At 45.4% G+C, this 19,661-nt stretch overlaps 1 protein-coding gene across 1 annotated transcript; it reads left to right on the forward strand.

Moving 5' to 3' along the window:
- Positions 1-434: 434 nt before the first annotated feature.
- Positions 435-10,150, forward strand: LOC120047020 (protocadherin alpha-C2-like). Its single transcript, XM_038992567.1, has 2 exons — positions 435-2,843; positions 10,118-10,150. Exons 1-2 carry the CDS (start codon positions 435-437, stop codon positions 10,148-10,150), a joined length of 2,442 nt encoding a protein of 813 aa, XP_038848495.1.
- Positions 10,151-19,661: the final 9,511 nt, after the last annotated feature.

Here is a 19,661-nt window from a genome sequence, read left to right on the forward strand (position 1 = left end):
CAACGGCTGCTATTGTTACCAGAAGTAATCACAATTACCCAATAATAGGCCTAAATAAAGCAATGTTCACAATGTATTCTTTACCTCACATTCTAGCAATATTGTTGTGCGTCGTCTTTTTTCGTCGCATAAATAATATCACCAAAAAGTGTGCAATAAACATGTATTAAATCCAACGTTGCAAAGGATGCTAAAATGCGCAAAGGGTCGCTGCTCGCCAATAAAATGCGCTCTTCTGTGATGGAATGGTAGCCATGACAGTTCACCATAGCGATAAAGGCAATGCGTATTCTGTTTGGACAGCTCGCGGGTGCTGACATTTATCTGCTTTTGAGAAGGTCGTTTTAGTCTATATCTTCAAAAGGTTACATATCTAATTTTCTTTACACAAATCCGCCACCAACGTAACGTGCAGTATGAGGCACATCCCAACAATGGAGGTGCACATTAGTGGAGAGCCCCGGAGAAGGTATGTCGCGGTCTTTCTTCTTCTCTCTGCCGTCTTGAACACGGCATCTGCGGTTACTCACTATTCCATTCCCGAAGAGATCGAGGAAGGCTCCGTTGTTGCTAATTTAGCTGCTGATTTGGGGTTGGATGCTAAAATCATGGCTCGACGTAAAATACGGTTGGATGTTATCGCCAATAAGAGGTATCTGGAGATAAACAAAGACACAGGGGAGCTACTGATAGCGGAGAAGATTGACAGAGAATACTTATGCAACGTTAAGACGTCATCTTGTTTCCTCAAAATGGATGTTACCATCGAAAACCCAATTAGACTATTTAATATTGAAGTGGAAATAATGGACATAAATGACAACTCGCCCCAATTTCGCAGGGACACCATGCACCTGGATATATCTGAATCCACCGCTGCAGGAGAACGATTCTCGCTAACCAATGCAGTAGACCCAGATTTCGGTGCAAACTCTATCAATACGTATCACTTAAGCGAGAGTGAGCATTTCAGTATAGAGATTCAGACCGGAAGAGACGGGTCAAAGTTTGCTGATTTGATTCTTAAAAAGGTTTTAAACCGAGAGGAGCAGGCGGTTCATAATCTAATACTCACCGCTGTAGATGGTGGAGTCCCCGCGCGCTCCGGTACAGCCAACATCATTGTTCGCGTTATAGATACGAATGACAACGCCCCTCAATTTGATAAAGAACGCTACAACATTAATGTGATGGAAAACTCTCCAATTGGGAGCCTTGTGGTTAAATTGAATGCAACAGACTTAGATGAGGGTACCAATTCGGAAATAGTATATTCATATAGTCTTTATACATCAGATAAAACCCAACAGACTTTCAGTTTGAATTCCAAAAATGGTGAAATCAGAGTCAAAGAAATGATAAATTATGAAGATTTCAGGATTTATGACATGGAAGTTATAGCAACTGATAAGGGGCCTAATTCATTGTCAGGGCAGAGTAAATTAACTATTTTGGTCACAGATATGAATGATAATCACCCTGAGATATCAATCAAATCGTTTCAAAGCCCTGTCAAGGAGGATATTCCAGTAGACAGTGTGATAGCAGTGGTTAGTGTCAGCGATAAAGATTCAGGTGAAAATGGGATAGTTGATATTCGTATTGCTGATACATTACCTTTTGCATTGAGAGAGTCTTCTGATAATTATTATGAGTTAGTAGTTTCACAACCTCTGGATCGTGAGAAGGTCCCAGAATATGAAATCACTTTTACCGTAACAGACAGGGGTTCCCCTCCACTATCTGACAACGAAACTATGACTTTAGAACTACTAGACGTTAACGACAACGTTCCACAGTTCCCTCAGTCGTTCTACACTATTCCCGTTATGGAGAATAACGCACCTGGGGCCTTGCTAAGTTCCCTCACTGCGTTTGATCCAGACCTCCATGAAAACCAGTATCTAGTTTATTTCATCATAGAGAAGGAGATAGTGAACACCTCCTTGTCAATGCTGTTCTCCATCAATCCGGAGAACGGTAATCTTTACGCACTAAAGACGTTTGACTATGAGATAGAGAAGGAGTTCCTTTTCCACGTCGAGGCCAGAGACTCTGGTGTTCCTCCGCTCAGCAGTAACGTGACTGTCCACATCATTATTGTGGACCAGAACGACAACACCCCGGTCATAGTGTCTCCGTGGCGCGCGCACGGCTCCGTGGTGGAGGAGAAGATCCCCAGATCCACCGATAAAGGATCCCTGGTCTCCAAGGTGATAGCCATAGACACGGACTCGGTCCAGAACTCTCGGATTACATACCAGTTTCTACAGGTTACTGACGCCACCTTATTCAGTCTGGACCAATACAACGGAGAGATACGTACTATGAGGATGTTCAGTTACAGAGATCCGCGTCATCAACGGCTGGTTGTCATCGCCAAGGACAACGGGAATCCTGCTCTCTCTGCTACAGTTACCATAAAGCTCTCAACAGTGGAGACTGCCGTTAAAGCCTACTCTGACATGACGGAAGTGCCTCTAGAATATGACATATTTTCAGATTTAAACCTGTATTTGGTGATCGGCCTGGGCTCCGTGTCCTTTCTGTTATTGATCACCATATTGGTCACCTGTGTGCTGAAGTGTCAGAAACCAATGCCCAGTAAAGCGGCCCCTCCCAGTAGGAACAGCGTGATCAGTGAGAGGAATTCGACCATCGCGGATTCCACCCTGGTCTCCAACGATGCCTACTGGTACAGTCTGTTTCTAGCGGAGACGAGGAAAGGAAAGCTGGTAGTCAGACAGCCTGTGCCGAAGGCGGGTTCCAGATACATTGTGTCCAGTCTACCAAGGAGCACGGGATTGACAGAGACCAGCGACTCAGCGGCCTCTACTCTGCAGGTAAGATGACCTACACCTTCGCTTCCAGGAAAACAAACTCTTACATCAAATCAACCTGCAACAATCAGAGGACGACACTAAACCTCAGACCAAGTAGGCCTTAATTCACACCTCGAGCAGCTGTCTCAATACCTTTGTGGGTTATCGTCTTATTTATATGTGTCTCTTTAAGTTGTGTTCTTCAGAGGTATGTGCAGGCCTAATTGTGACCCAAACAGACGAAAATAGCACACCAGCCTTTGCTCACCTCAAACATCTCCTCAAATACAGTCAGTAGCTTGCCCCTTGACTAAGAGCATCGCAATGCCAGTTCAAGACACTTGAGGTCATTTGGGTCAATGGGATCACTAGGAGAGAGGGTCTTGATTCACATCTCGAGCAGCGGTCTAAGTACCTGTGTGGGTTAAAGGCCTACTTATAAAATTCTCCAGAAGTTTTGATCTTCAGAGGCCATGTGCAGGGCGACAAATAGCCTAGTTGTTAGAGCGTTGGGCCAGTAACCGAAAGGTTGCTGGATCGAATCCCTGAGTCGACAAGGTAATATTCTGTCATTCTGCTTCTGAGCAAGGCAGTTAACCCGCTGTTCCCCGGGCGCCTGAAGACGTTGATGTCGATTAAGGCAATCCCCCCACACCGCTCTGATTCAGAGGGGTTGGGTTAAATGCGGAAGACACATTTCAGTTGAAGGCATTCAGTTGTACAGCTGACTAGGTATCCCCCTTTCACACGTTAAACTCAGTGGGTGGCTTGCCCCTTGACTCCGAGTACCACAGTGTAAAGGTTGAGACAGCTGAGGTCATCTCGGTCAATGGGGTCACTATGAAGGACGAGCTTAGCGTCTGCTGATATAGTCCGGAGCTTCTCTCGCAGGCAACATACTGTACTTGTTCCTGATTGGTTGAGTCTCGTGTTTTCTGCCAGGAGTAATCTGTCTTTCCTGTTTGAACTGTAAGATAAACTAAGAGTGTATCTCAATGGTCCAAAGTGACATGCTCTCCTTAAAGGCCCAGTGCAGTCCAAAACAGGATTTCCAGCATTTTATACACATTTTCACACTACGAGTTTGGAATAGTACTGGGAAATTGTGAAAATCATCTAAAATGTAATTTGTCACGTGTGCCGAATACAACCATTAAATTAATTCTTACGAGCCCTTAACCAACAATGCAGTTTTAAGAAAATAAGAGTTAAGAAAATATCTACTGAATAAACTAAAGTTAAAAAAGTAACACAATCAAATAACAATAATGAGGCTATATACAGGGGTACCAGTACCGAGTCAATGTGCGGGGGTACAGGTTAGTCGAGGTATTTGAGGTAATATGTACATGTAGGTAGGGGTAAAGGGACTTGGCGCTCTGGTACTGCTTGCCGTGCGGTAGTAGAGAGAACAGATTATGACTTTGGTGGCTGGAGGCCCCAATTTTTGGGGCCTTCCTCTGACACCGTCTAGTATAGAGATCCTGGATGGCAGGAAGCTTGGCCCCAGTGATGTACTGGGCTGTACTAACTACCCTCTGTAGCGCCTTAAGGTCAGATGCCGAGCAGTTGCCATACCAGGTGCAGCTGTATAACTTTGAGGATCTGGGGATCCATGCCAAATCTTTTCAGTCTCCTGAGGGAGAATAGGCGTTGTCGTGCCCTTTTCACGACTGTCTTGGTGTATTTGGATCATGTTAGTTTGTTGTTGATGTGGACAACAAGGAACTTGAAGCTCAGGGCAGTGTGGAGTGGGTGGCTTGCCCCTTGACAGTGCAGTGTGGGCAGTGTGGAGTGAAATTGAGATTGCGTCATCTGCGGATCTGTTGGAGCGGTATGTGAATTGGAGTGGGTCTAGGGTTTCCGGGATGATGGTGTTTATGTGAGCCATGACCAGCCTTTCAAAGCACTTCATGGCTACAAATGCCAGTGCTATGGGGCGGCAGTCATTTAGGCAGGTTACCTTGGTGTTCTTGGGCACAGGGACTATGGTGGTCTGTTTGAAACATGTAGGTATTACAGACTCGGTCAGGGAGAGGTTGAAAATGTCAGTGAAGACACTCGCCAGTTGGTCCGCGCATGCTCTGAGTACACGTCCTGGTAATCCGTCTGGCCCAGCGGCCTTATGAATGTTGACCTGTTTAAAGGTCTTACTCGCATTGGCTATGGAGAGGATGATCACACAGTCGTCCAGAACAGCTGGTGCTCTCATGCATGCTTCAGTGTTGCTTGCCTCGAAGCAAGCATAGAAGGCATTTAGCTTGTCTGGTAGGCTCGCGTCTCTCAGAAGTTTGCGGCTGAGTTTCCCTTTGTAATCCGTAATAGTTTTCAAGCCCTGCCACATCCGACAAGCGTCAGTGCCTGTGTAGTAGGATTCAATCTTAGTCCTCTATTGATGCTTTGCCTTTTTGATGGTTCATCTGAGGGCATAGCATGATTTTTTTTATAAGAGTCCGGATTAGTGTCCTGCTTCTTGAAAGCAGCAGCGCTAGCTTTTAGCTCAGTCCGGATGTTGCCTGTAATCCATGGCTTCTGGTTGGGATATGTACGTACAGTCACTGTGGGGACGACATCATCGATGCACTTATGGATGAAGCTGGTGATTGATGTGGTATACTCCTCAATGCCATAGGATGAATCCCGGAACATATTCCTGTCTGTGCTAGCAAAACAGTCCTATAGCTTAGCATCCGCGCGTCATTTGACCACTTCCATATTGAGCGAGTCACTGGTACTTCCTGCTTTAGTTTTTGCTTGTAAGCAGGAATCAGGAGGATATAATTATGGTTAGATTTGCCAAATGGAGGGCGAGGCAGAGCTTTGTACGCATCTCTGTGTGTGGAGGAAAGGTGTTCTAGAGTTTTTTTCTCCCCCTCTGGTTGGACATGTGACATGAGGTAAACAGATTTAAGTTTTCCTGCATTATAGTCCCCGGCCACTAGGAGCGCCACTTTTGGATGAGCATTTTCTTGTTTGCTTATGGCCTTATACAGCTCGTTGAGTGCGGTCTTAGTGCCAGCATCGGTTTCTGGTGGTAAATAGACAGCTACGAAAAATATAGATGAAAACTCTCTTGGTAGATAGTGTTGTTTGTGTGGAAAATGTAGTGTAAGAGCTGTTTGAAAAGACCGCCTGAAGTCTCAGCCTGTTTTGGTGGGATGGATTTTAGTCCTGCCTGGTGAAATCACCAGGCGGTAAATTACTGTAGTTAATAGACCAATAAGAATGAGAGTTCCAAACCTCTAAGCCAATAACAGTCTGTTTTCTGTTCCCCACTCAGACCACTCCCAGACAGTCATTGCAAAATTCTTGGTTGAGAAATTGCTCTTTGCTTTCAATCAATTTTTGTTTCTTTTTGACCATTTTAACTTAAAACAATCACAGTAAGGTACTTCATTGTTACCCAGAAATGATTTGATATTGAAAAAAAAAATGTTAGCGTTGGACCTTTAATGACTATTGAGAGGCATCGAAAGTTAGAGCTGTGTGCTGATACATTCACATGACAGCTTGGTTGGCCATCATCATGAAGCCATTTATATAACCTCAATTACGGAGTAGTAATTTGGGAAACCAGGCCGATTCAGACCGTGATAATCTAATCATAGTTCCCAAAGAGATACAGTGAAACAATGCAGAGTGGTTTCAGAGAGCACAGCCCATATATTTTGTGGGAAGCTTCCTGTGGGATGATTCTCATCGCGTGAAACATGACGCATTATTGTCTAATACAATTCGAATAGTTATTAACGTAGGCCACCTTGTAAACATCGCAAGCAGAACGGCTGAACCAACAAGTGGCTTGTTAACAATGCAATGTTTTGTAGCCAAAGGATGTTAAATGCTATCCTAATAAAGCTAGACCTATTTTGAAGTGTGCCTTGCGTAACTCCTCAATTTCAATTCGCTCACTGGCATGGTCATCAAAAAGAAACATTTTAAGCAGTGTTCCAGTTGCAGAACAAGCAAAGCAACATGGACTCAGAGAAGTTGGTTGGAAGTTACCGTAGTATATCCGATGAGCGTCGTCACCAAATGTACATTAAAACCATATTACTGTGCCGTAACAACAGTCAACTACAGGTTAAACCAAGATGGCACCATGAATAACCAAGATGGCATCATGAAAAAGCAAGATGGCATCATAAATAACATAAATATAACACTTTAGTGAAACGTTTATTTCTGAGAAGAAGCAATGATGATTTCATTTGATATTGTTTGATATCAGCAAAATGGCAAATTACTGAAAAGAAAAGTGTAACAATTTTTTTCTTTTTGGCATCACATAAACTACTAAAAATAAAGTCACACACTCTTAAATCTCAGAAACTATTCACAGAAACATATTGCATACTGTTTACCCAGATACACAATATATAGAAAGTGTCAGGTGCAGAGACGGCAGGTGTAACATTTCCACTTTCCACCTCATTACCAGTCTAAAAACAGGTCACCTTCTGGCGTTGCAGGGTAATCTTCATGATAGGCCTAGTTCCTTTCTCTCTAGAAATCGTTCACCTGTAATTCATTCATATCACTTCCCTCTAGCATCTCAGTAAACAGCTGCAACACCTGATGTGAAAAAAAAGCCTTCTAATTTGCTCTGACAGGTTGAGTGGTGTGTTGCTGTGTGGCATGTGGCCTGTATTCCACTGCATTGACTGTGCCTGCATACTGCAGCCATTTAGCGGGATACTGCATCCGTTTTCGAGGTAACACAGTGATGAAGATTGCACAGTGCCAGAAGCAATTTTATTTATGTATGTTCTACTAGAATATGAGGAGACAGAAACCCCTTGAGCTTTCAAAACAGACCAGATATGGTTTCACATTAGATGAACATTAGATGAGTCTATTATTAGTCTAGAGGCATCCGCTCATCATTGACATCATAGGTTCTTATTTCATGTTTTACATGCTTATTGACTTCCTTCGTCAAATATAGTCAACTGCAGCTGTAAATGCATTCGAATAAACCTTTCTCTCTCCCACAGTGAGCCCAGTCAAGCTGAAGGCCTTAGCTTTGTGTAAAGCTTTTCAGTGCAGCCACTCCCCCTCTATGCTGCAGAGGTTATCTCTCCTCCTCTTACATCCCTCAGTAAGGGAAGGAGAGCAGGGAGGAGATCTGCAGTAAGAGATGGGTCAGGGTTGTAGTGTTGCTTGATTTTGCTACGCACCTCTCGCTCTATACCAGTGGCCATGGCCTTTCCAGGTGTTCTGCAAGATCTGTTCTCCTGCTATTATACATGTGCACACTCATTACAATGTACAGTTTTTTCAGGAAAGTATTCAGACCTTTTGACTTTCTCCACATTTTGTTACCTTCGAGCATTCATTTTAGAATAAGGCTGTAACGTAACAAAATGTGGAAAAAGTCAAGGGGTCTGAATACTTTCCGAAGACACTGTATTAACAAATGTTTTCCTTGATCAAGGCTAGTTCTTGTTAAAAGGTAAGTTTTACAGTCTAAGTGATTGTGTGCGGTCTTGTGTGTGAGGGTGAATGTGTTTGTGTGCGTACGGATTGACGAAAACGGTCATTATCCTAACTAACTCATGTTACCCTTTTCAGACTGTCATGCAATTTGTCCTGCTATGCTGTTTTGCCTGTTTTATCTTCAAGCATCTTCTGTTTCGGGCTATACTATTCAAAGTTCAGACTGTTTCTCAGACGTATAAGATAATCTCTTTCGTAGAAATGCAATGATTAATAGGAAAAATGGGAGATTGTAGCCATAGGCCATAACCATGCATACAGAAAGAGTTCCTCTTCTTTTGTTCTGCAATGTCTTGACCATTGAAATGCTTCTTTCTTTTCTCCCTGTTCTTAAGTACCCTAAGTGAGGGAAGTCCACTCTGCAGCTGGAGGTACGCAGGAGTCTCACTCACCCGCCCCGGAACCCCTTTTTGAATGACCTTACAGAAATGATGTGTTTTCTTTTTTTTGTGTCATTTTTTGTTGTTGTTTTCAGTGGAAATCCTGTTCTCCTGTCGTTGTTTTCTTCCTCTTGGAGGAGGAGCTGTGGTTTTGATGACAAAAACATCACTTGGCCAAGTCGATACCAATACCCCGTCCCTCCTGCCCCGTTCCCCATGGCTTAATTGAGTCTGGCCTGCGCCGACCTTTTGTCTGAGCCTCATCCCAAAACAAACCACTGCTGCCCATATTAGACTCTCACCCTCAAGGCCTATTGAGCCTGTCTCAGCTCTAGAAATGCTACTTTTATGATGCTGATGTCTAGGTCATACTGACCTAGTTTCCTAACTATACAGCACATTGGGTCTTTCTCCTCTGCCAGAACAGTGACTTTTGGGCGCTTTCCTGTCAGGGAAAAAAACTAACGGCATTGATTGACCTCAGAGGACATCAGACAGAGACGGAGTAATAATCATAACGCTGCTGATAGTAATAATCTGGGATCTATTTGGCAGAAGCTCTGTCTTCAGTTGTAATCCAGATTAAAGAGGGGGATAGATGAAGGTATGTCCTCTCTACTGCAATCGCCTTTTGGTTTTTCGGGCACACACCTGTCTGTCACACCTGACTGCAGCCAGTCACTGAGCCCTAAGCCCAGCACCTGGTCCTGGGGCCGCAGAATGACAGCCCAAAAAGAATGAAAAACGTAAACATGTCCTGCTTACACTCACCCACAACTATGGACTCCCTTGACTGATGCATCTTACAGTATCCTGCCAGGCCCTCCCTGAAACCACCACAGAAGCTCTCTAACCATTTTTGTTTTTACATGAACGGAACTATACAGCTAACAGGCTTTGACACAGTGCTCTGCATGGGATATTAATTTGTGTTCATCTCCTTCAGTCCCATCACTAAAGCAGATCAGGCACATCCTCTACTGCATCTCAGACTGTTTGTTTGCTGGATTGGACTGTGGTGTTTTTGGTGTGATTGGTTGATTGTTTGATTGTTTGACTGACTTGATGAGTTCACAACACGATTGACCCTTGTGAATCCCTGTTTACTGGGATGTGACGTGTGACCTAATTCTTCGTGCAGAGGGACGGGAAATGAAACTAATCGCCCAGTTACTTAGCAACCACTCTCTTTCCCTCACATAATCTTGGAGCATGGTATTCATTAATAGCCCCCCCTCCCACCCACCCACCACCACCACCACTACCACTACATGTGCCACTCTGTCGTTCTGCCTGATGCCCTATCTGACTGACAGACCTCGGCTGCATGAGACATGTCAGAGTTTGGCCAATCATAAGGCTGTGAATGTCCCAGATGACTCCCACTTTTGTCTAATTCTCTCCTCTCATTTGCAGGGGTCGACCACCACTGGCAGCAGTTCCTCGTAAGGCTCCATCCCCATTGGTCCGGTGAAGTGACATCAGGAGGAATCCCCATTCACTGAAGAAAGGAACCCCCGTCCTTACCCTACTCAGCCCCCTCCCCTAAACGCCCAGCCCCTCAGTGACACTCCAACTGTACCCCAAGGACCAAAAGGACACTACAGTGACCCCCGTCCCCCTGCCCCGTCCCAAGGCCATGCCCCAATCTCTTTTTAAGCACACGCTAGCCCCAATCAACTTCACAAGTCTTTCAACGTCCATTCAACACGCATGATTCTGCATGGCTATGGCCCATCACTGAGGGCCCTTCGTATTTCAAGAGAAAAGACACTAGAGACACAGAATGAACAAGGAGAGGTACCACTGGACATTCAAAAGGGGTTCAAAACAGCCACTATGAACTAACAGAGACGGACATGGGAATGTGGAGTTGCCTTCAAAGATAGTAACCCATCTCAGAAAAAGAAACATCTTGGATGTTAGGCTTTTACTTAAGTATTTCTTCTTGTTCTGGCAGCGCAAAGGTGTGGAAATGAATAATCAAGCAAACAAAAAACATGAAAACAAATATGTCAGATAGCTAAGTAGCTACAGAGGATTAACAGTATAGGACAAAAGGGAATTAGTGTTGTGTGAGGTAATGTGATGTAGTAGTAGGTCATTTAGTCGTTTTCTGTAGTGTACAAAGACCTTGTGCTACATGTGAGTGAGAGACTCTTTAGAACACTTTTATCAACCAATTTATCAAACAAGAAATAGTGAGTCCTTCTTTATCATTACGTGTACGAAAAGTGAATTTGCATGGAGATTTCAATCGAAGTGCTTTGTAAGGAATAGTGTAGATTTGGTCTGGATATTTTGAGTGACTCACAGTGTCTACCAAGGTCTCACTCTCCAATCACTGTTTAATACTATGAGCCACTATGATGACTTCACAATGGTAAAGACCCTTATGACACCTCTCTGATGGTGTCACAATGGTAAAGACCCTTATGACATCACAAACACTGCTGGTCTGGAGGAGGGGTCAAAGGTCATAGACCTATGCTCTCTCCCTAACCAGAGAGGAAGAGGCGAAGAGGATCATTAATTATTAAGCAAGTGAAGAGTTTTTGTATGGGGGGGCAATGAGAGAGTGTCGAATTTAGGCAAAATACAAATAAATTGCTATTTTGATACGGGAGGCTAATTAGAAATGTCATAATGCTTAGGTTGTTACGAGTGTACCGATTTAAGTGTGACGCACGTGACATCCCGGCAACTTTGAGAGAAAAAACCCCCAAACTTCTACGTTCCTTTTCATTTCTTGTTTTTCCAACTTTGTACAAAATGTGACTGCTAAACAAAATGAAACGCCAATATTTACAGTACTACGGTAACTACTATTATCTCTGCTTTAAGTTATGATCAAGGCAAGTCTATAATTAGTGCTTTGCGTAGCCTATATTATCTATCGATGGTGCAACGAGTAGTCATTCTTTTTTATGTATTGTACTGTATCCTATGGTGATTTGTTCAATATAATACCATTACATCCATGATGAATTGTCTCTTTTTCTCTGTGAATTACTGGTTATTTTAGCTTTCCCGAGGTGGGCACACTCATCCCTAGCACACCAAAGATGCCCCTAACCACTGATACAAGGTCAGATCATTTTCAGCGCTCTAATGGTTCAACAAGGTTAGTAGGGTATCTGATGATCCTAGAGCTGTTGTTTAGGGGCAACGTCTACAGTAGGCTAAGTCTAGGGCGGCTAACCAGTTCATGCTCCACAGCAGCTCGTTGGTTGACATGCTAGCTAATGTAGCTTCTGTAGCTACAGCTACTGTAATCAATTCGACTTTTGATGTAGCTGCTCATTATCAAGTTGTACCAGAGAAAAGCTTCACAGTCGAACTGATCATTTACATTTTTTTTTACCTGGTGTTGGAAGTGGGTGATCCGTAAAACAAAAGCAGAAACATCAAAATGATCATCGGAAACGAGTCATTTTAAGTGATAGACTATGAATCTCCTTGGTTAATTCTTGGCGTATTGATGGTAGGTGATAGGCGGGTATCATACAGTCATAGGTGGATATTGAAGGTGTGTAACGGCATGCAAATCTCACTGGTATTGCAACTGTAGAACTTCTGTAATCCTCATTAGGAATGGTTTATGCACGCAATAAGTTGAAATGGGAACGATATCAGCTGGAAATTAACTGAATAATTCATTGAACTGTAAGTTCGGAGAACAACACGTGTTTACTGCAAAGGTAAGCAAGAACGTCGTTCAATTAGGCCGACAGTGACCAATTCAATGTTGTTTTGAATCATAAATTAGCTCAACTCAGCGAAGAGAATATGAGGGAGTTCTATTAACCTGAGTCCCGGTGCACCAGGTTACGGCCCGTGATGTGAACGGGCAAAAGCGATGAGGGAGTAGCGCCCTTCTCAAATCGAACAGTAATGTAAACCACTCAGCCATGTTGTCAACAAGGCAGAATCGTGCATGCATTGTCCAGCATCATACATAAAATCAAATGGTATTTGTCACATGTGCCGAACACAACAGGTATTACCGTGAAACGCTTACTTACAAGCCCTTAACTCTATTACTTGAACTGCATAGTTGGTTAAGAAAATATTTACTAAATAAACTAAAGTTAAAAATAAACTAAAAAGTAACACAATAAAATAACAATAGCGAGGCCATATACGGGGGTACAGGTACCGAGTCAATGTGCGGGGGTGCAGGTTAGCCGAGGTCATTTGTACATGTAGGTAGGGGTAAAGTGACTATGCATAGATAATAAACAGTGAGTGGCAGCAGTGTAAAATCAAAGGCATGACTTGGGTGACTGGAGTCTTTGACAATTTTTGGGCCTTCCTCTGACACCGCCTAGTATAGGTCCTGGGTGGCAGGATGCTTGGCCCCAGTGATGTAGTGGGCCATTTGCACTACCCCCTGTAGCGCCTTATGGTCAGATGCCGAGCAGTTGCCATACCAGGCGGTGATGCAACCGGTAAGGATGCTCTCGATGGTGCAGCTGAATACATTTTTGAGGATCTGGGGACCCATGCCAAATCTTTTCAGTCTCCTGAGGGGGAAAAGGTGTCATCGTGCCCTCTTCATGACTGTCTTGGTGTGTTTGGACCATGATAGTTTGTTGGTGATGTGGACACCAACAAACTTGAAACTCTCGACCCGCTCCACTACAGCCCCGTCAATGTGAATGGGGGCCTGTTCGGCCCTCCTTTTCCTGTAGTCCACGATCAGCTCCTTTGTCTTGCTCAAGTTGAGGGAGAGGTTGTTGTCCTGGCACCACACTGCCAGGTCTCTGACCTCCTCCCTATAGGCTCTCTCATCGTTGTTGGTGATCAGGCCTACTACTGTTGTGTCATCAGTAAACTTAATGATGGTGTTGGAGTCATGCTTGACCACGCAGTCATGGGTGAACAGGGAGTACAGGAGGGGTCTAAGCACGCATCTATGAAGGACCCCAGTGTTTCAGGATCAGCGTGGCAGATGTGTTGTTGCCTACCCTTACCACCTGGGGGCGGCCCGCCAGGAAGTCCAGGATCCAGTTGCAGAGGGAGGTGTTTAGTCCCAGGGTCCTTAGCTTAGTGATGAGCTTTGTGGGCACTATTGTGTTGAACGCTGAGCTGGGGTCAATGAACAGCATTCTCACATCTCTTTCCCATATGAAAACACAGAATCCTACTCCTCATTCCACTTGCTTAACCTAGCCTAGGCTACGTCTCTTTTGATTTGAGCCGACGTCTGCCCTGGGCTTTGAACGGTGAACCTGGCTCATGCCCATGAGACAGACCGGTTCCAAAACGAATGCAATCGCTTTTCACTGGACACAAACTCCTCCCACCCGGGTAACCCGGGCCAGATAATCGAATCCCCTTACCGTCATCAACGCATGCATGGTGATGTTTGCTATGCTCTGAGAAGGCTGGGTCTATTTCTGCTAATAGCAAAACGAGTTCATAGCTAACTTGCTATTTATTTCATTGATGTTTATTCTGCTATTCACCACATAGTGGCAGGGTAGATTTAGTGTGAGAGAGACAGGTCATGACCATACAGTATGTGACCCTGTCCTTGACTCCTTTTCCAAGATGGTCCACAGTGGTCCTGATGCTGTTTGCGTTGCTGCTGTGTAGGGCGAATGTTAATGTGCAACCACACAAATCGTGTAGCGAATACTATTACGGTAATGTGGTTGGACAAAGAGAGAGGTGTGTGTGATTATGTGTGTGTTACTGTCCCACGTGGCCAATAGTAACGACACAGAGAGGGTAGCTACATAACAGACTGCTGAGAGTAGGACGTTGCGTCCCCTTGACTGTGTGGTATAGAGACATCCATAGTTCAGGTAGATAATCAGCACTATGCTTCAGAGAGTGCAAGTCTCCTCCTCACAGGCCCCTGGCCTGCTGCTGGTTTAAGGTGCTGACTGAGGAGGACATAGCTTTTATGTAGGGCACTTACCCGCTGCTTATGAAACACCCAGTTATTCATGTCAGGAAGAGAAACATGCCCGTGGGAGGAATGGAATGGTCGCGCCTATTTTTAACTACGCCTTCCTTTCTCAGACAGGATAGGACAGAGCTGTTTCCTTCTTTTTAGTCTTAGAGATGCCACTGATATAGGTGTGTGTGTGTGTGTGTGTGTGTGTGTGTGTGTGTGTGTGTGTGTGTGTGTGTGTGTGTGTGTGTGTGTGTGTGTGTGTGTGTGTGTGTGTGTGTGTGTGCGTGCGTGCGCGTGCATGTGTGTGTGTCTGTATTCCGTGTTTGTGATTTCACAGACACCAGTGTGATTTAGCGGTGGCTGACAGGCTGGTGAGTAAGAGTATCAACCTGATTCTGTTGAATCTAATGACTCTTAATGCCCAGTTAGCGTAGCGACGGTAGCATGCTAGCCAATCTGCTCTCCCCTGGCTGCTGAGGCCATGGTCTCTGTTTCTGACTTAATTAAAACATCACATCTGGGGCCCGCCTTGAGGAAAGCTAATTGTACTGTGAGTGCTCCAGCTGTTAACATCTCTGTGCGTTGTAATTGCTGTTCTACATGTGAGAAAAACAAGCAAGCAAAGGAAACAACGGGAACCCGCAACCTGTATCTTTACGCTCCACAGGAGAAACGTAACGTTATCAGTGGTATGAAATTGTGATCTTGTCATGTGGAAGGCCTGTAAAATAATCTATAATTGCATCGTTGTGCTGCAATAGGGAAGTGCATGTTCATACGCTAAGACAGGATGAGTGCAAAGGGCTTACAGATAATGTGAAGGGAGATATCATGAGAAAGTTTTATTCTCAGAGGATATTTACAGCAAGCTGAACTGTATTAGCCTGAACTCTGCCAGAGCCAATTACTCTTAGGCTCGTGTTCCTGTGCTGTGTTTTTGAACAACGACATGGTGTCACGGTACTGTGTCTTGGGTTTTCCATGTGCACTTGATTGGTGTTAATACAACTCATTCCTCTGTGTCAACAAACAGGATGTCTCTCCAAGGTCAAAGGGCATGTGGTTATGTGATTGACAGAAACGTCTCTGTTTTCTGGGTTATAGAGAGTCTTGAGTGACAGAGTCATCTCATGACCTGGTTTATATTCTCCTGCTGCTGCCTTTGTTTGCACGGGTTTCTACTTTTGGTTTAAGTGCATTTGCGTGTATTTGGGTGCATGCGTGTCTAGTTGCGTGTGTGTCTAGGTGTTGGCGAGTCTAGGTGTGTGTATGTGTTTGGGCGGACAGGGATGCCTGTGAGATGAGATCATTCCTACTGAGAGATGAGGTCATGCGTGACCCATAGGACAGACTCGACAGCGCGTGACACACTTAGCTTTTTTTCTATTCATAAAAAAAAAAAAAAAAAAAATGTCATGTGATGTGATGTGATGTTACTACAAAATGTCCTGATAAATCATTTATCTGTGTCTGGATGTTCTGCTTGTGAAATGTGAATAAAAGCTATGAAAGGAGATGCTTTTGAGTTGGTGTTAACTGGTGCGGTGTGAATGACTGGCTTGAGTTGGTGTGAACTGGTCCGGTGTGAATGACTGGCTTGAGTTGGTGTGAACTGGTCCGGTGTGAATGACTGGCTTGAGTTAGTGTGAACTGGTCCGGTGTGAATGACTGGCTTGAGTTGGTGTGAACTGGTGCGGTGTGAATGACTGGCTTGAGTTGGTGTGAACTGGTGCGGTGTGAATGACTGGCTTGAGTTGGTGTGAACTGGTGCGGTGTGAATGACTGGCTTGAGTTGGTGTGAACTGGTGCGGTGTGAATGACTGGCTTGAGTTGGTGTGAACTGGTGCGGTGTGAATGACTGGCTTGAGTTGGTGTGAACTGGTGCGGTGTGAATGACTGGCTTGAGTTGGTGTGAACTGGTGCGGTGTGAATGACTGGCTTGAGTTGGTGTGAACTGGTCCGGTGTGAATGACTGGCTTGAGTTGGTGTGAACTGGTCCGGTGTGAATGACTGGCTTGAGTTGGTGTGAACTGGTGCGGTGTGAATGACTGGCTTGAGTTGGTGTGAATTGGTGCGGTGTGAATGACTGGCTTGAGTTGGTGTGAACTGGTCCGGTGTGAATGACTGGCTTGAGTTGGTGTGAACTGGTGCGGTGTGAATGACTGGCTTGAGTTGGTGTGAACTGGTGCGGTGTGAATGACTGGCTTGAGTTGGTGTTAACTGGTGCGGTGTGAATGACTGGCTTGAGTTGGTGTGAACTGGTGCGGTGTGAATGACTGGCTTGAGTTGGTGTGAACTGGTGCAGTGTGAATGACTGGCTTGAGTTGGTGTGAACTGGTGCGGTGTGAATGACTGGCTTGAGTTGGTGTGAACTGGTGCGGTGTGAATGACTGGCTTGAGTTGGTGTGAACTGGTGCGGTGTGAATGACTGGCTTGAGTTGGTGTGAACTGGTGCGGTGTGAATGACTGGCTTGAGTTGGTGTGAACTGGTGCGGTGTGAATGACTGGCTTGAGTTGGTGTGAACTGGTGCGGTGTGAATGACTGGCTTGAGTTGGTGTGAACTGGTGCGGTGTGAATGACTGGCTTGAGTTGGTGTGAACTGGTGCGGTGTGAATGACTGGCTTGAGTTGGTGTTAACTGGTGCGGTGTGAATGACTGGCTTGAGTTGGTGTGAACTGGTGCGGTGTGAATGACTGGCTTGAGTTGGTGTTAACTGGTGCGGTGTGAATGACTGGCTTGAGTTGGTGTTAACTGGTGCGGTGTGAATGACTGGCTTGATTTGGTGTGAACTGGTGCAGTGTGAATGACTGGCTTGAGTTGGTGTGAACTGGTGCGGTGTGAATGACTGGCTTGAGTTGGTGTGAACTGGTGCGGTGTGAATGACTGGCTTGAGTTGGTGTGAACTGGTGCGGTGTGAATGACTGGCTTGAGTTGGTGTGAACTGGTGCGGTGTGAATGACTGGCTTGAGTTGGTGTGAACTGGTGCGGTGTGAATGACTGGCTTGAGTTGGTGTGAACTGGTGCGGTGTGAATGACTGGCTTGAGTTGGTGTGAACTGGTGCGGTGTGAATGACTGGCTTGAGTTGGTGTGAACTGGTGCGGTGTGAATGACTGGCTTGAGTTGGTGTGAACTGGTGCGGTGTGAATGACTGGCTTGAGTTGGTGTGAACTGGTGCGGTGTGAATGACTGGCTTGAGTTGGTGTGAACTGGTGCGGTGTGAATGACTGGCTTGAGTTGGTGTGAACTGGTGCGGTGTGAATGACTGGCTTGAGTTGGTGTGAACTGGTGCGGTGTGAATGACTGGCTTGAGTTGGTGTTAACTGGTGCGGTGTGAATGACTGGCTTGAGTTGGTGTGAACTGGTGCGGTGTGAATGACTGGCTTGAGTTGGTGTTAACTGGTGCGGTGTGAATGACTGGCTTGAGTTGGTGTTAACTGGTGCGGTGTGAATGACTGGCTTGATTTGGTGTGAACTGGTGCGGTGTGAATGACTGGCTTGATTTGGTGTTAACTGGTGCGGTGTGAATGACTGGCTTGAGTTGGTGTTAACTGGTGCGGTGTGAATGACTGGCTTGAGTTGGTGTGAACTGGTGCGGTGTGAATGACTGGCTTGATTTGGTGTTAACTGGTGCGGTGTGAATGACTGGCTTGAGTTGGTGTTAACTGGTGCGGTGTGAATGACTGGCTTCATTTGGTGTTAACTGGTGCAGTGTGAATGTCTTGAGGAGGTTGCCACTTAGGGCTGTATTCCACAGTGTCCCGTCTCCCTCCTCCTGACCCAGATGGATACTCCCACCCTGCCTATGCTGCCTAAATACCGCTACACTGCTGCTGTGTTGCTGTGAGCCACTAACACGCTAAGAACACACAGCCAGAAGCGAAGATCACAGGCCAATTGCAGAATACCTCACTTTGAGCGTCTCTCCTCACTCTACATGAGCCTGTGTGGTTCTCCTCTTACTCAACCAAACTAGATGGTAATCCTTCATACACTAAATATACAAAAGTATATTTCAAATGAGTGGATTCGGCAATTTCAACCACACTCATTGCTGGCAGGTGTATAAAATCGAGCACACAGCTAAGCAATCTCCATAGACAAACATTGACAGTGCCTTACTGAAGAGCTCAGTCACTTTCAACGTGGCACCATCACAGGACGCCACCTTTCCAACAAATTCGTCACATTTCTGCCCAGGCCAACCGTAAGTGCTGTTATTCTGAAGTGGAAAAGTCTAGGAGCAACAACGGTTTAGCCGCAAAGTGGTAGGCCACACACGCTCACAGAACGGGATCGCCGAGTGCTGAAGGATGCAGCGTGTAAAAATGGTCTGTCCTCAGTTGCAACACTCACTACCGAGTTCCATACTGCCTCTGGAAACAACGTCAGCACAAGAAGTGTTTGTCGGGAGCTTCATGAAATGGGTTTCCATGGCCGAGCAGCCTCAAACAAGCCGTAGATCACCATGCGCAATGCCAAGTGTCGGCTGGAGTGGTGTAAAGCTCGCCGCCATTGGACTTTGGAGCAGTGGAAACGCGTTCTCTTGAGTGATGAATCACGCTTCACCATCTGGCTGTCCAATGGACGAATCTGGGTTTGGTGGATGCCAGGAGAACGCTACTTGCCTGAATGCATAGTGCCAACTGTAAAGTTTGGTGGAGGAGGAATAATAGTCTGGGGCTGTTTTTCATGGTTCAGGCCAGGCCCCTTAGTTGCTGTGAAGGGAAATCTTAACGCCACAGCATACAATGATATTCTAGACGATTCTATGCTTCCAACTTTGTGGCAACCCTTTCCTGTTTCAGCATGACAATGCCACCGTGCACAAAGTGAGGTCCATACAGAAATGGTTTGCCGAGATCGGTGTGGAATAACTTGACTGGCCTGCACAGAACTCTGACCTCAACCCCATCGAACACCTTTGCGATGAATTTGAACTCCGACTGTGAGCCAGGTCTAATCGCCCAACATCAGTAACCGTCGTCCAAATGCAAGTCCCCGCAGCAATGTTCCCACATATAGTGGAAAGCCTTCCCAGAAGTGTGGAGGC

The sequence above is a fragment of the Salvelinus namaycush genome, chromosome 5 (assembly GCF_016432855.1).
Source record: "Salvelinus namaycush isolate Seneca chromosome 5, SaNama_1.0, whole genome shotgun sequence".
Classification (NCBI taxonomy): Eukaryota; Metazoa; Chordata; class Actinopteri; order Salmoniformes; family Salmonidae; genus Salvelinus; species Salvelinus namaycush.

Excerpts from the sequence above, each read along its gene's own strand:
- LOC120047020 (XM_038992567.1), top strand. The coding sequence starts at position 435 with ATGGAGGTGCACATTAGTGGAGAGCCCCGGAGAAGGTATGTCGCGGTC. Across the intron at positions 2,844-10,117 it reads CAGCGGCCTCTACTCTGCAG|GGGTCGACCACCACTGGCAG; the intron begins GTAAGATGACCT and ends TCTCATTTGCAG.